This window comes from Rhineura floridana, chromosome 3 (genome assembly GCF_030035675.1).
Source record: "Rhineura floridana isolate rRhiFlo1 chromosome 3, rRhiFlo1.hap2, whole genome shotgun sequence".
Lineage (NCBI taxonomy): Eukaryota > Metazoa > Chordata > Lepidosauria > Squamata > Rhineuridae > Rhineura > Rhineura floridana.
In genome coordinates this window covers 124,200,270-124,217,289 of record NC_084482.1, presented here as the reverse complement: position 1 = coordinate 124,217,289, position 17,020 = coordinate 124,200,270, and the positions used below count along the sequence as shown (strand labels likewise).

The window sequence follows — 17,020 nt, the reverse complement described above, 5'->3', positions numbered from 1 at the left end:
ATTTCTCAGCAAGGCCAATGCTCTGCAATCTTGTGGGGCGCTATTTGCCAGTGCTCTGCATGCCAAATAAATACGCCTTTCTGAGAAAGGAACTCAGCAAACGAGCTAAGAGGTTGCATTACATTAGCACGATGGCTAAGAGCATCTGTTTGGAAAGCGCTCTCTGTTGTGCTGTTTTTAATCCCCTTATGTGGGCTTGTCACACCTGATCCTATTCAGCACTAACCCTCAACATTCATTACAGGTTGTGGTCCTGACCAACTCTCCCTTGGAGGAGCAGCTGCGAATCAGTGATTTCTGCCACACCAACAACATTTGCTTTGTCCTAGCTGACACAAAGGGGCTTGCTGGGTATGTGCTGGGTGGGTTGTGTCCTTCTTCCAGGAGGTGGGCATGACTGACCGTGATTGTGGGCAGAATGAGAGGGGAAGTGAGAGCTCATGTCAGCTGCCAGTGTGGTGGAAGGGCACTGCAGGCAGGGTGAAGATTCTCTGCACAGGTAGATCTGGTATCGATGAAAGAGAGGTGGCACTTCAGAGGGTAGTGCAGTGGTTGAGTGTACTGGATGGGGAAGAAGACCTATCAGAAGAAGTGTGGCCTCTTCTGCTTTTGTCTCTTGGCTCCAGACAACTGTTCTGTGACTTCGGAGAACACTTTGTGGTGTATGATCCTTCGGAGGGTGAACCTGCCTCTTCCACCATTCACAACATCACTCAGGTAATTTTCTTCACTGTTACACAGTCTCTTTTCACCAGCAATCTGCTTCTTCCACATTTTATTGCCCTGCCCATGTCCCTGTCCCATGTCCACCTCCTTTCTTAAATATATATATATATATTGACATTTTATAAAACACAAGAACAACAACTGCAACAAGCAAAAGGCCTGGAAAATGGAACAGTCCAGTCATGGAAGACCTTAACATCAGAAAACAGTCAAACAAAAGCAGGTTCTTCATCCCAAAGTGGATCTCCATAGATGAACTTGCAAATGAGGAGGATGGTGCTGTTGATCATGAGCATTAATAAGCTGAATGAAAGGAAACAGTACAAGTTCAGATTTGTCCTTTGTGACGTGACCTTGCACTTTTCTGATCTGTGCTGTTAGTTTCTCAGCTAAGGCCACAGTTCGTACCCAGCCATACCATCAATCTATGGAAAGTCCATCCAATGTGCGCCATTTATAATCGATTTTGAGATGTACTGCCTCTTACAGTAAAAGGATTAATTCTTTACACCAGCGCCGCCCCTAGGCACCGGAAGGGGGGCAGTTGCCCCAGGCCCCGCACTTTGGGGGCCGCTGCGCTTGGCGATGAGAAGCTGGGCTGTAGCGGGGTTTTTTCTTTTAAGCCATGTAGTCTTGCCAGCCGCTTCCCGCTCTTGGGGAATCTCCCGCTCTTTGGCTGCGTGCCTGAGCGGTCTTTCCCCTCTCCGCTCATCAGCTGTGAAGCGGGTGTGCGTGAGGCTTTTAGGCGGGAGGTTTGAATCCCCTGCCTGAGTGGCTTCCTTGTGCTGCCTGCCGTCCGCTCATCAGCTGTGCAGCGCGTTTACAGGCAGCGCTTGCCGGCTTATTCTGGGTGGGAGGTTTGAAAGAGAGAAAGAATGTGGGGGGGGGCCAAGTATGCTTTTGCCCCGGGCCCCGCACAGGCTAAGGGAGGGCCTGCTTTACACAGTATATCTTGATTAGAACCTTCAAACACATTTAATAGTGTTAATGCAGCTGGGCCCACCTCTGTCATACCAGAGCTTGGAAAAGTTACTTTTTTGAACTACAACTCCCATCAGCCCCAGCCAGCATTGCCACTGGGTTGGGCTGATGGGAGTTGTAGTTCAAAAAAGTAACTTTTCCAAGCTCTGGATACCCCGGATTGAACTTGTCTCCTTCCAAGGCAACCCCAAACAGTAATGCAATGGCAAATTGAGAAATGCAGGGTCCCTTTATGATAATCACGCTATGCCCCCTCGCAGCCATGCCCCCAGGATTCACTGTTTCTTCTGCAATTACAGAATTATAGAACCAGAATAAAACTGCTGAGTGCATAGGCTTTCCCCTCGTCAATCTCTGTCTCTGGGGGCTAAACGGTGCCAGAAACATTTTGATTTAAGAATTCTGAAATGAAGCCAAGTGTGAAACTAGGATTTGGGAGATCAAGGTATTTTCCCATGAAGCTCACTTCTCACTTACCCTAGGGGAGGTGTGGAGATTAGCTACTGAGAACAATTCTTAGTGACTGACTCACCTCCTTTCACTCTGATTGGCTCCCATCAGCACAAAAGGACAAGGAAGCATGTTGTTAGCCAAGTGAAAAGACTCTTCTCAGTGGCTAATACACTCTCCCCACATACATAGGGACACTGCTCCCCAAAATGTAAGGGGTCTACACACATCCCCGCAACCCTGGATGACTATACCCCTGACCCCAAACAATGTCTGAGCTTGGAGTAACTATACAATCATACGCAGGCATTCCCTTGATCTCTTGACCCAAGTCTCTTCTTCTAATTATTGTGTTGTTTTAATGTGATGGATTTATTGCATATTTTAATAATGGATGTCTATATCTCAAATGTTTGTGTAACTGGTTTTTATAAATGATGATGATGATGATGATGATAATAATAATAATAATAAAAACTCTTCTCACAGGGTAACCCTGGCATATTGACAGTGGCCTGTGACAATGAGGAGAGACAAGGTCACCACTTTGAGGATGGTGATTGGGTGATATTCTCAGAGGTTGAGGGGATGACTGAATTGAATGGCTCTGAGCCCCGCCCAATCTGTTTGAAAGGTAACAGGCCCTGTCTTTCCATCCTCTTATGTCTGTGTGTGCAGTTATTGCCTACATACAGAAAGTGTCCACAGGGGAATAGGAGAACTGATATGGAGGACACATCAGGAAGATAGGCTGGCAAAGATTATGAGAGAGGAGTTTGACAAAAGGATGGGATGGCCCTGTGTTGCAGGGAAAGACGCATTGCGACACTCATATCAGGGGAATGTTGTGGGACTTCGCTAGCAGAGATTAAACGCTTGGTCAGTCAAGAGACCTCCAGAAGAAATGCAGAGGCTTATGTTATGGAGAGGTCTATGTTATGGAGATGCACTGGTAGAAAATGGGTTAATATGTGTTTATCTGACTTACTCCTACTAACCAGGTAAGAAAACAGAATAGAGACCTAATGTGTGTGCTCTGTGTCTATTTAGGAACACACAGCTTGGAAGTTGGAGATACGTCTTCTTTTTCTCCCTACAAATGTGGTGGGATCTTCACCAAAGTCAAGATGCCTCAAAAACACTCCTTTGTATGTTCTTGTCTTTGGCTAGAGACTTCTGAGAGGGTGGGAAAAATAAACTTATCCTTTTCAAGCTACTTCACAAAGGGCCTAGATTGCTATGGCTGAGGATTTTAGTTGGAGGACACACCAGGAAAGGGAGATGGGAACTGTGCTCTTCTAGAGCCAGGACAAGGTTGTCTGAGATGCAATACCCCATACAGGCAACTAGCGAGAGGCTGTAGCTCCACGCTTTGCATGCAGAAGATCTCAGATAGAATCTGCAGCATCTCCAGATAGAGCTCGGAAAGATCCTTGTTTGAAACTCTGGAGAGATGCGACCGGTCAGTCTAGACCACTGTACTTCAACCTTATACAACTACAACTGCCATCATCCCCAGACAGCACGGTCAATGGTCAGGGATAATGTAGTCCATCAACATCTGGGGAGCCAAGGTTGAAGAACACTGGTCTAGACAGTACTGAGCTAGATGAACCAATGGTCTGACTTGGTATAAGGCAGCTTCCTTTATTCAACAATGTCAGTGGGAGACAGTTCTTGAGATATGTTGCCAAAAGCCAGGGGTGGGGAAATGTAACCTAAAGGCCACATTCCCTCCTGGGCAATCTTCCAGGATCCTCATGCCAGGTGTAGATGAGGTGAGAGGCAGAAAGTAGGCAGGGCAATGGACTTGACTCTTACCTTTTCACAGTAGGCTACATTCCAGCCATGAAAAGTCAGGTTTTTCTACATAACACTTGCACACCCCTCTCCATCCAAGCTTGCAAGAGGTATTATCACAGTTCAAGGACATATTCCAGCCAGGCAAAGCATTTGAGGGCAGAGGGTAGGGCACATGAGAGACAAGGCCAGGTGAGCAGTGGTGTAGCCTGGAGGGGAGGCATAGCCTGGGAGACTCCTGAGAGCTGGATAGGGCAGCTTAGAGGGCCGCACTCAATCTCTGAGCTTGAGGTTTCCCATCCTTGCTTTAAAGAAAAAAATGTGAATGAGATAATTCTGATCCTTTCAGCTGATCTTTCTGTATTCCCAGAAATCCCTACATGCCTCTTTGGCTAATCCTAAAATCAAGACTCCAGTTATAGGGCAACTACCCCGCTATCGCTCTCTCCACATGGCCTTCTGGGCACTTCACGTCTTCCAGAGCCAAATGCAACGACTGCCTAGGCCCAGAGATGAGGCAAGTCTCTTCAGTCTTCTTTCTATCAGCCCAGGCCCCTCTCCCCAGAAACCTCACCTTTCCAGCCCTGAGCTGGATATTGTCTCCTTCTGCAGAGCATATATATGCAAGCAGCTGTTATAGTATCCTAAGCCAGGCCCCCTTCCCAGCCTCATCCATCCTTTCTCCTTGGCAGGCAGATGCAGATAGGATGGTGAATCTGGCCCAGACCCTCTCTGTGGGTGAGGCGGAGCTACCACAAGAGGATCTGGTGCGGACATTTTCATATGGATGTGCAGGTGACTTGAGCCCTATCAATGCTTTCATCGGAGGCCTAGCTGCCCAAGAGGTGCTGAAGGTGAGTGACAGGCCCTTGAGAGGACAGGCAGCTTTTTGAACTACTTGGAGGACATTTCTCATGCATCTCATGCATCTGTGTTACTGGTATGGGGAACTGGGAATGTATGAAACACTGAAGGGCCCAAACCATTTTTTAAATTCTTACATTTTTTAAAAATATAATCATTTCTATAACATTTCACTTTGTCAGTATAGGAATCAAATTGATTATATAATTGGTAGCAGAAGATGGAGAAGTTCCATACTTTCTGCAAAAACAAGACCAGGAGCAGACTGTGGTACAGATCATGAACTGGTCATATCAAAAATCAGTAAAGCTAAAGAAGAAGAACAAAGCAATCATAATACCAAAATACAATTTAAATAACATCCCAGAAGAATATAAAGATCAAATAAGGAACAGATTTGAGGCTTTAAACTTAGTTGACAGAGAACCGGAAGAACTATGGAGTGAAGTCAAAGAGATTATTAGGGAAGAATGCAAAAAGACAATACCTCTAGTTAAAAAGAGAGAAAGACCTCAATGGATGACTGATGAAACTCTTAAAATGGTTAAAGGGAGAAGGAAAGCAAAAGGAGAAAGAAACACGGTCAGAACCCTAAATGCAACAATACAGCGTCTAGTACAGAGGGACAAAGAGAACTATTACAATGATTACTGTGTAGAAATAGAAGAGGACAACAAAAAGGGAAGAACAAGAGCCTTATTCCAGAAGATTAGAGTAATGAAAGGGAAATTTAAACCAAGAGTAGGGAAGTTGAATAATCAACAGAGGAACACACTGACTGACCGAGATGAAATACAAGGAAGATGGAAGCAATACAATGAAGAACTCTATAAAAGAGATGCAAAGATGACAGATTCATTCGTGGAGGAACTGTATGGTGAAGTCTCAGAAATTTTAGAATGTGAGGTAAAAGCAACTCTTAAAATACTTGGAAGAAACCAGGAACAGATGGCATACCAATAGAGTTGCTACAAGCTACTGAGACTGAATCTGTCCAAATTTTGAGAAAAATTTGTCAACAAATATGGGAAAAAAAACAATGGCCCACAGACAGGAAGTGTTCAATATACATCCCAATTCTAAAGAAAGGGGATCCCAGGGAATGCAGTAATTGTCGAACTATTGCCTTAATATCCCATGCAAGTAAAGTAATGTTCAAGATTCTACAACAAGGCTCTTATATATGGAGCAAGAAATGCCAGACGTCCAAGCTGGATTTAGAAAGGGAAGAGGCACCAGAGATCACATCGCAAACATATGTTGGATAATGGAATGGATCAAGGAATTTCAGAAGAAAATCACCCTGTGCTTTATAGATTACAGCAAAGCCTTTGACTGTGTAGATCATGAAAACTATGGAATGCTGTAAAAGAAATGGGGGTGCCATAGCATCTGATTGTCCTGATGCGCAACCTATACTCTGGACAAGAGGCTACTGTAAGGACAGAATATGGAAAAACTGATTGGTTTCCCATCAGAAAGGGTGTGAGACAGGGGTGTATTTTATCACTCTATTTGTTTAATCAATACACAGAACATATACAGAAAGCGGGATTGGACAAGATGAAGGAGGTGTGAAAATTGGAGGGAGAAATAGCAATAATTTAAGATATGCAGATAAGAACATAAGAAGAGCCTGCTGGATCAGGCCAGTGGCCCATCTAGTCCAGCATCTGTTCTCACAGTGGCCTACCAGGTGCCTGGGGGAAGCCCGCAAGCAGGACCCGAGTGCAAGAACACTCTCCCCTCCTGAGGCTTCCGGCAACTGGTTTTCAGAAGCATGCTGCCTCTGACTAGGGTGGCAGAGCACAGCCATCATGGCTAGTAGCCATTGATAGCCCTGTCCTCCATGAATTTGTCTAATCTTCTTTTAAAGCCATCCAAGCTGGTGGCCATTACTGCATCTTGTGGGAGCAAATTCCATAGTTTAACTATGCGCTGAGTAAAGAAGTACTTCCTTTTGTCTGTCCTGAATCTTCCAACATTCAGCTTCTTTGAATGTCCACGAGTTCTAGTATTATGAGAGAGGGAGAAGAGCTTTTCTCTATCCACTTTCTCAATGCCATGCATAATTTTATACACTTCTATCATGTCTCCTCTGACCCGCCTTTTCTCTAAACTGAAAAGCCCCAAATGCTGCAACCTTTCCTCGTAAGGGAGTCGCTCCATCCCCTTGATCATTCTGGTTGCCCTCTTCTGAACCTTTTCCAACTCTATAATATCCTTTTTGAGATGAGGCGACCAGAACTGTACACAGTATTCCAAATGCGGCCACACCATAGATTTATACAACGGCATTATGATATCGGCTGTTTTATTTTCAATACCTTTCCTAATTATCGCTAGCATGGAATTTGCCTTTTTCACAGCTGCCGCACACTGGGTCGACATTTTCATCGTGCTGTCCACTACAACCCCGAGGTCTCTCTCCTGGTCGGTCACCGCCAGTTCAGACCCCATGAGCGTATATGTGAAATTAAGATTTTTTGCTCCAATATGCATAATTTTACACTTGTTTATATTGAATTGCATTTGCATGTATGATACCATACTACTAGCAGAAACCAGTAATGATTTGAAATGAATGTTGATGAAAGTTCAAGAGGAAAGCACAAAAGCAGGACTACAGCTGAACATCAAGAAGACTAAAGTAATGACAACAGTAGATTTATGTAACTTTAAAGATGACAACAAGGACATTGAACTTGTCAAGGATTACCAGTACCTTGGTACAGTCATTAACCCAAATGGAGACAATAGTCTAGAAATCAGAAGAAGTCTAGGACTGCAGAGGGCAGCTATGAGGGAACTAGAAAAGGTCCTCAAATGCAAAGGTGTATCACTGAACACTAAAGTCAGAATCATTCAGACCATGGTATTCCTGATCTCTATGTATGGATGTGAAAGTTGAACAGTGAAAAAAGCAGATAAGAGAAAAATCCACTCATCTGAAATGTGGTGTTGGAGGAGAGCTTTGTGCATACCATGGAGTGTGAAAAAAACAAATAATTGGGTGTTAAAACAAATTAAGCCAGAACTATCATTAGAAGCTAAAATGATGAAACTGAGGTTATCATACTTTGGACACATAATGAGAAGACCTGATTTATTTATTTATTTATTTGTTTATTTATTTATTTATTGAACTTGTATACCGCCCCACAGTCAAAGCTCTCTGGGTGGTTCACAACAACCAAAAACAAATACCATTTAAAATACATCTTTTAAAAACAATTTAAAGCACAATTTAAAAATTTAAAACAATATAGAACACACTAGAAAATACAATAATGCTGGGGAAAACAGAAGGGAGTAGAAAAAGAGGAAGGCCAAACAAGAGATGGATTGATTCCATAAAGGAAGCCACAGACCTGAACTTACAAGATCTGAACACGGTGGTTCACGACAGATGCTACTGGAGGTCACTGATTCATAGGGTTGCCATGAGTTGTAATCGACTTGAAGGCACATAACAACAATAATACCACTTCGCTTTTCTAAAGGAATCTCTAACTAGTTTCCAACCTGTCTTTAAATGATCAAGTAAAACATGTGGGCACTACAGATATTGCTGAACTACAACACCTATCATCCCTGGCCATTGGTCAAGCCCACCATGGCTGATGGGAGTTGTAGTTCAGCAACAGCTGGAGGGTCAAAGGTTCCCCACTTGAAGTAGACAAAATATCAAAATAAAACATTACAAATGAGAACTGGATACTGGTACAGTAATGATCACATGGAAAGCAGCAAGAAAACAAAATATTCTCTTAAACATTGTTTTAAAAATTACAAATAAAAGCAAATACAAAAATGCAATAAAATGCCATACTGTTGTTTAGTCGTGAACACTTCATTTGAGTTTTTTCCAGATAGAGTCTTAATTTGCAAATAGGCTGCAATCCAATACACATTTACGTGGGAGTAAGTCCCATTGAATCCAATAGAGCTGACTTCTAAATAGATATGTATTGGATTCAGCCTAAGATATCACAAATGGGTTGTTGGCAAGCGGTTTTTTGTTTTTTTTTAATGAGCAGATTTTCCCTGGAGAGTAAATCCAGATTAAATTGGGGAGGAGGAAGAGAATGTGGGCTGGCGTTTAAGTGCTAGCATGCAGGTGCTGCAAATAATGTGACTGTGTGAGGGGCACCAATCCCACAATAAACACCCATCTGGAAGCACCCTTGGTAGACCAAACTGCAGCTGATCCTTTCCATGAAAACTGCTGAGGCCACAAACTATAGTATCAGGAAGGTGCTGTTGAGATTTATGCCCTCTGAATAAAGAGAACAGCTGGTGCAGTATAAGAGCTGAGAGGATCAGAAAGTCCCCAGTTCAAATCACACACACACACACACCTGCTGTAGGAGGGATAATAAAATGGCTGACCTTACAGGGTTGTTGTAAAAATTACCACTGGATAATGCATGTGAGATTATTTGAATACTGGACTGTACAAACCTTAATGACAGTGGTTTTTATAATATTTTATTTAACAAGATTTGCATACCACTTCATGAGAAAAAAAATCCTCTACGTGACTTACATAAAATATTCATAAGAAAATGCCAATAAAATCAACAGACTTTAAAAACAAGTAGGCATTGTAAAGTTATCAAAATATATGTATTTTCGTTAAGTAAGATGCAAGAAGCATTCTGAAGCTACTTGAAGGCCAGGCTTCCCATCAGTTATGATTGAATCACCAATACATTTACCAGTTGTGCCCAGAAATGGCAACAACTTGGATATCCTACACAAAAAGGTCAGTGCCGTATTCCTGTCATCCATTTGCCTCTGAGTCACCACTGAAGTTCAGGTTGCTGCCTGCCCTCTTTAACAACCCAACCTAGCTGGTTTTGTTCTGGATTTGTCAGTTAGGATTGTCAGCTGATTTTTTGTAAAAGAAAAAATCAGATACAATTAGGCAGTTTTAAATGAGTGCAGATATGAGTCAATGAACATGCAGGTTTGCAACAGCTCACCGCTTTGGATCTTTTCATACAAGGGAAGAAAAACAGTTTCATTTTAGTGCTAAGTTGGGAATGATCAAGCGAACACCTGTGTCTTTAGACATTATTAGAAGTCCCAGGTGGTAGATGCCCAAATGTTTTATGCTCAGGACTGGCTCCATGTTTGAGGAGACCCTCAGCAAAGTGACTTCTGGTGGGACCCCTCCTCTCTTAGAGAGCCCTAGTGAGCTTGTCTCACTGCAGTGGCAGCCCTCTAAGCAACGCTGGCCATCTGTGTCTAGTCACCCTTGTAATTTCCCACAGTGCCCCAGAGCGATGCTAGGTCAGGGGAAATTATGGGGAACTAGAGGAAATGAAAATACTGTCTAGGTCCAGCTGCATGGAGTGCCAGGTCAGGAAAAAAAACCCTCAAAGGGGATGCAGGGCAAGCACCAGCAGTGGTCCCTGCCCTCGGGCCCTAGCAACTGCCCCAGGGGCTGTTGGGCTTCTGTTTAAACTTTTTAGTATAATATCTGAAGGAATATCTACAGTGTCTGAATCTCCAACACACAACTTCTTCTTCATATGCTAAACTGGAAGTGAAAAAAAGGAAAAGATCAGGTGCTTACGCATCCATTTTAGATAATACTGCTTGTACAAACTATTTCTAACTGCTTTCCACCTTTTTCAACCATAAGAGAGAAATGTAGTTTCAATGGTGAGCGTCACTTAATTTAAACATTTGTGTGTGTGTGTGTGTGTACTGCCTTCAAGTCGATTCCGACTTATGGCGACCCTGTGAATAGGGTTTTCATGAGGCTGAGAGGCAGTGACTGGCCCAAGGTCACCCAGTGAGCTTCATGGCTGTGTGGGGATTTGAACCTTGGTCTCCCAGGTCATAACACCTTAACCACTACACATTAATATTATAATCATTTAAACAAAAGCATATTGATGTTAATTGTCTTGGGCTGCAATCCAAACTCCTGGCCGGCAGAGGCAGGACTTGATGGAGCAGCACAGCTCTGCTCCTTGCACTGGCTGGGACAAAATGTAAGGGGCAGGGGGGGAAATGGTCCTTCCTTGCGCTAGCTCCCAGTCTGGTGCAGCAAAGAGGCCCAGATCAGACCTGGTGTTGCCATTATGTGATGACAGCGAGGCTGGCTCAGGATCCAGCAGGATCTGGCCTGCTGACAGCAGGAATAGCTCTGATAGTAGCTTCTGCACACCATTTGGGCAAGCGTGTTGGGATGCTTCCCCTCGCTGGATCGTCACCTTGTAGTGGTGAGTGGGCTTGCATGTTCCAATGAACCCTGTGAGCAATGCCGTCGGGAGTCATGGACTCCCAGCAGGGTCACCCATGGCGGTAAGGTCAAGGGAGAGGAACCAGACAAAGAACGATCCAAGAATGTCCTCAATGGCAGAACAGGTGGAGGATAACAATGTGTATGATACAATGGCTGTGACGGCTGATGAAGACTGCAGCAGATAAAAGACTTCCAATCGTCATGGTACCCATGCCATTGGATCAAAGCCTTTTTCTGTCAAGATTGTGTGTTGATTGTGGTGCACCGATCTCCCCACATAAAACAAATTCACGCACAGGCGTCTTCCATAACAAAAGTCCCATGGCGATTGGCAAATGGTGACTGGGGCAGGACTGTGAAATCCAGAAGCCCCTAGTCATGGTCTGGTACATGGGCGGTGGATACAGATTCAGACGGATCCATTGTTAAAGACTATATTTTGGAAGACAATCTTACTCGGTCACGAGTGATTGCCAAGTTGGGATGCTTCTTGCTGGTGAGGCTCCCCCACCAACAGCTGAGCTCCCCAGACAAGAGATACCTCCATGCAATCCAACCCCCCTCTGGCATGGAAGATCGGGGGTTTGGATTGCTCTCTTTTTCAACAGACCTGTTATCTGCTTGTCTTTCATCTCTCACCCATACATAGTTTTTGCTATCCCTTCAGTTTGGTTCATCTACTGAGAAGGGGGTAAATCTATGCAGCAGATTATAAACCCGTACTTTTAATTTGTTAGTGAATGTAGGGTTTTGCTCCTGTTTTCTAAAATGTCCAGCAGATGGCATCTTAAGCTTTGAGACTGTTTTTTGAAGGTTAGATTTCTCTCAGACAGCCAGTGGTGAGTGACTGACCAGGAAAGAGATCTTGGGGTCCTGCTGTAACTGATGAAGATGTCAACCTTGTGTGCGGCAGCTGTGAAGAAGGTGAATTCCATGTTAGGGACCATTAGGAAAGGGTGTGAAAATAAAACTGCCATATCATTACTCGGAATACCATGTGCAGTTCTTGTCACTGCATCTCAGAAAGGATATAGAGCTACAAAAGGGCAATCAAAATGACTAAATACAGTTGGAGCAACTTCAGAAAAGGCACATGATAGAGGTGTATAAATTTATGTATGGTGTGTGGAACATAGACAGAGAGAAGTGTGTTCTCCCGCTCTCAAATATTAGAACCAAGAGTCCCAATGAAGCTGAATGTGGGAAGATTCAGGACAGACAACAGGAAGTGCTTTTTTACAGACCACATAGTTAAACTATGGAATTCACTCCTACAAGATGTAGTCATGGCCACCAACTTGAGCAGGTTTAAAAGGGGATTAGACAAATTCATTGAGATAAAACTGTCAGTGGCTCCTAATCATGATGGCTGTGTACTACATCCAATATCAGAGGCACGATGCCTCTGAATATCAGTTGCTGGGAATCATGAGTGGGAAATGCTATTACACTCATGCCAACAGACATCTGATGAGCTGCTGTGGAAAACAGAATGCTGGACTAGATGGACCTCTGGTCTGACCCAGCAGGGCTCTTTTGTATGTTCTCATGTTCTTACCCAAGCAGGAAAACAGAAGGGAAAGTCCCCATTAAGAGTCCACTAATTAGGGCTTGTTATCCTCTGCCTGTTTGTCTCTATGCCCCTCCTTATCCCAGAGGCTATCTAGGAGACATCTGTTTATAATTGGCCTTAAATCTCAGTTTAGGCTGCAGTCCTTTACACAGCCTGGGAGTCATTGGGCTCACTGGGGCTTACTCCTGAGTAGATGTGTACAGGATTGCACTATGAGTGATTTGTGGTGAAAAGAGGGATGATTGCAATAATGGCATTATTAACGGGCTCATTTTCTCTCCTTTGTATATGCATGGCACTGAGCTTCCTGATCTTGGCACCTTCTGCTTCCTCAATATTATAACTCAGGTTGATTAAGTGTAATTAAAGGGTGCTTTGACAGGTATGATTTTGGCAGGTATAATATTTGACCTTAGAAAGTCCCTGGGACAAATATTATACCTGCCACCTCAGCTCACTAAGTGGCTGTAGGCAAACCACTAGATCTCAACATTCATCTGCAATGAGGAGATGATGATCTCTTAGATCAGGACTGGGGAACCTGTGGCTGTCCAGATGTTTTGGACTACAAAACATGCTGGCTGGGATTGATGGGAACTGAAGTCCACCAGTATCTGAGAGGGGCACACAGACAAGGGTCTATTTGGATAAACTGGATAAAAAGGGGCTATTTCTACAGGGCCCGGGGCCAGCAAGGGACCCCAGATTCTTAGCTTTCATTTTTTAAAAAATAAGTTTCTAAGTGCTCTGGATCAAAAGATATACACCAAAATGTGAGACCCCCATCCCCTACAATTTCTGTTATATGAGCCAGCAGGCTACTCCATTTCAGGTTTTAGCCAATGAGCTAAATCAGAGCTGTGATTGATGAGGGATTTGCTGAACACCAGGCAATAGCAAGAAACCCTTGCAAGTCCTGGCAAGAATTGCTTTTTCCTGCTTTTGTCTGCATATTGATTAAGGTGTGAGTGTGCACATCACATACGTTGAGTACGCTTATAGCTTTCAGCAGCAGCACTTGTGCCTGCCCGCCCACTTTTCTCTCTCTGTGCACATCCAGCATGAGGTCCAGAACAGAAGATCAAAAAAGCACACACAACACAGCAGGATCTTGGTAGCCATGCACAGTAAACAATTTCAGTGATGATAACATGCATATTTTAAAAAAATTATTTGCAAAAAAAATGTTATTTTTGCAAATAATTTGATTTTTTTAATCAAATCATTTTTGAACAGAAATAAAAAAGAGTACACGTACTAACACACTGTAATGATGCCATTACAATGTGTTGAGTTTTCTAAATATAAGGAGTCATACAAGTTTAAATTTTCCTGGGCTGCTAACAGGTCAGTTTATTTAATTCATAGCTTGTTTTGAAAACCTTCCCAATATGAGACTTTAATCCTATACTCACTTTTCTCAAAGTAAAGCTGCAATGCTAATCCCATATACTTTGAGTAAACTCCATTGTACTGAATAGAACTTACGTTTTAGTAGACATGGTTAGAATTGTCCTGTAAATCAGTGAGACTTTTCAGTAGACATAGCATAGGATTGTGTTGTTCATCTCTCTTTCCCCCATCCATCCAATCCTGTTTTTTTAAGCAATTAGGCAGAGCTTACTTAGGTGTCACTGTTGTTATTTGGCAGGAAATTAATACTGATTTTTTTAAAAAAATGTTCAGCAATGACCAACTGGTTTTGAAAATCAACTATTATATGGGGTGTATATGTTTTTACATCTCTCATGTGTGTTTATGGAATCTTTCCAACAACCCTGTGAGGTGGGTTAGGCTGAGAGTTAGTTCAGTGAAGCTACACATGCTCGAGTGTGTGTGTGTGTATATGTGTGTTTGGTACAGTAGGGCCCCGCTTACTGGCACTTCGCTTACCGGCGTTCCACTAATGCGGCGGCTTTCATTCCCCATTTTAAAGCCGATTTTGCAGCATTTCTGCGGCATTTTCGCGCAATGCGCCCCATTATAGTCAATGGGGTTCCACTTTACGGCGATTTCTGCTTTATGGCAGGGGTCCAGAATGGAACCTGCCGTATAAGCGGGGCCTGCCCGTAATTTGCTGTAAAATATCAGGACTGTGGAATGTATAATTGTTCAAAAAGAACAAAGGAATAAAAAGGGAGGTGGAGTTGCACTATATGTTAAAAATATATATCCCTGCACAGAAATTCAGGAAGATGAGCTTGGTAGCTCCACTGATTATCTGGATTAAAATTAATGGGGCAAGTAATAAAAGGAATGTGGTGCTTGGAGTCTACTACCGACCGACCAATCAAGGAGAAGACGAGAATATAACTTTTGAAAAGCAAATTGCCAATGTTGCAAAGAGTCATGATGTGTTAGTAATGGGGAACTTCAATTATCCCGATACCTGTTGGGAGACAAATTCTGCCAAACACAGCCCCTCCAAGAAATTTTTGACTTGTGTTGGAGATAACTTTATCCTACAGAAAGTGGAGGAAGCAACCAGAGGATCATCTATCCTGGACTTGATTCTAACCAATAGAGATGATTTGGTGGATGAAGTGGCAGTTACGGGAACTCTGGGGGAAAGTGACCACACCATACTTGAATTTGTGATTTTAACAGAAGCAAAAGCTAAGAGTAGCCATATGCGCACCCTGGACTTCAGGAAAGCTGATCTTAATAAACTCAGAACAATTGTAAGTACGGTTCCATGGCAAGCGACCCTAATGAGAAAAGGAGTCCAAGATGCGTGGGAGTTTCTAAAAAAGGAAATTCTAAAAGCGCAATGGCAAGCAATTCCAACAAGGAAAAAAGGGGGAAAACAGCAGAAGAAGCCAACGTGGCTTCACAAAAAGCTTAGAGATGACCTGAAAACAAAAAAGGACACATACAGGAAGTGGAAAGAAGGCCAGGCCACAAAGGAAGAGTACAGGCAGGTATCAGGGAATTGCAGAGATGGTGTCAGGAAGGCTAAAGCTGAGAATGAGCTGAGGTTGGCGAGGGATGCTAAAAGCAACAAAAAAGCTTTCTTAAGGTACATCCATAGTAAAAGTCAGAGAAAAGAAATGATGGTACAGCTACTCAATGAGGAAGGCAAAATGATAACATGACAAAGAAAAGGCAGAAGTGCTCAGTTCCTACTTTGGCTCAGTCTTCTCCCAAAAAAGGGTCTATGACCCTCCTGGGAAACATGAAGTAGAAGGGCAGGATTGGAGCTTGACATTGACAGACAAACGGTCAAGGAATACCTAATCACTTTGAATGAGTTCAAATCGGCAGAACCGATAAACTGCATCCTAGAGTATTGAAAGAACTGGCTGAAGAACTCTCAAAACCGTTGTCTATTATCTTTGCGAAATCGTGGAGGACTGGTGAAGTGCCAGATGGCTGGAGGAGAGCTAATGTTGTCCCTATCTTCAAAAAGGGCAAAAAGGATGAACCGGGGAACTACAGACCAGTTAACATCTATCCCTGGAAAAACTCTGGAGCAGATTATAAAGCAGTCAGTCTGTAAGTGTCAGGCCCAGGATGTGACTCAGGAACCAGACCAACGGCTGTAGTTAATTCGTGTTTTATTAGGGTAATATCCAAACAAAGATTGCGTTTTCTCATGAAGCAATACAGGGATATAGGTTCTGCGGCATTGGGAGAAAGTTGACAGAGCAAGGGACTTCTTCCCGCCTGTTCTTTAAGAAGGGGCCAAACGGGCGCGCAATCTTTCGCTCCTCCTTAACTGCCCCTTAGGTACTGCCCCCCTTCCCCCCTTCTCTCCTGTCTTTTCAGCTGTCTGCGTGTGCGTGGTGAGGGGGGAAGCATCACCCCCTCCTCTTCTGAAGTTTCCGATTCCAGGATGGGGGATAGGGGAGGGGCTGATGGTAAACTGCCTCCCCGCTTTTCGGCTGTGAGCAGCCCTCCCTCTTTCCCCTCTTGCTCTGAGCCTGAAAGAGGGGGAGGCGTGAGAATGTCCAGGGAGGGCTCAGGCTCCCCGTTGCTAAGCGACCTTATCACTGGCAGTTCCTCTGTTTCGTCTTCTCTCCAAAGGGGGGAAGTTCCTCCCCCTTCCCTCTGCCATCCATCCGAATACTCTTCTCCCAACTCTCCGGGATCCAGCTCCCCGGGATTGGGACCCCAGCTCTGCCTTCCGACACCATCCCCCCTCCCAGGCTGTGCCCCCCTCCCCTTGTCTGGCTTGGGACGGTGGGGAAAACGTTGATGGAAACGTTTTACCAATTCTGGAGCATGCACATCAGCTGCATCTTCCCATGATCTGTCAGCCACCCCATAGCCTTTCCAGTGAATCAAGTACTGCAGCTTGTGGCGTCTGATCCTGGAATCTAAGATCTCCTCAACTTCAAACTCAAGCTGCTCATTTACCAGGA

General features: G+C 43.8%; 1 protein-coding gene across 4 annotated transcripts in view; it reads left to right on the top strand.

The window, feature by feature from the left end:
* Positions 1-17,020, top strand: part of UBA7 (ubiquitin like modifier activating enzyme 7) — a 71,151-nt gene that overhangs the window by 13,028 nt on the left and 41,103 nt on the right. For 2 of the 4 annotated variants that reach the window (XM_061617726.1, XM_061617724.1), the window contains 6 exons: positions 245-351; positions 627-717; positions 2,647-2,791; positions 3,208-3,341; positions 4,328-4,478; positions 4,654-4,811. In XM_061617726.1, the coding sequence (XP_061473710.1) occupies positions 245-351; positions 627-717; positions 2,647-2,791; positions 3,208-3,341; positions 4,328-4,478; positions 4,654-4,811 (786 nt within the window). The remainder of the gene's footprint in view (positions 1-244; positions 352-626; positions 718-2,646; positions 2,792-3,207; positions 3,342-4,327; positions 4,479-4,653; positions 4,812-17,020) is intronic. The other 2 variants (XM_061617725.1, XM_061617727.1) reach the window with 2 other exon arrangements.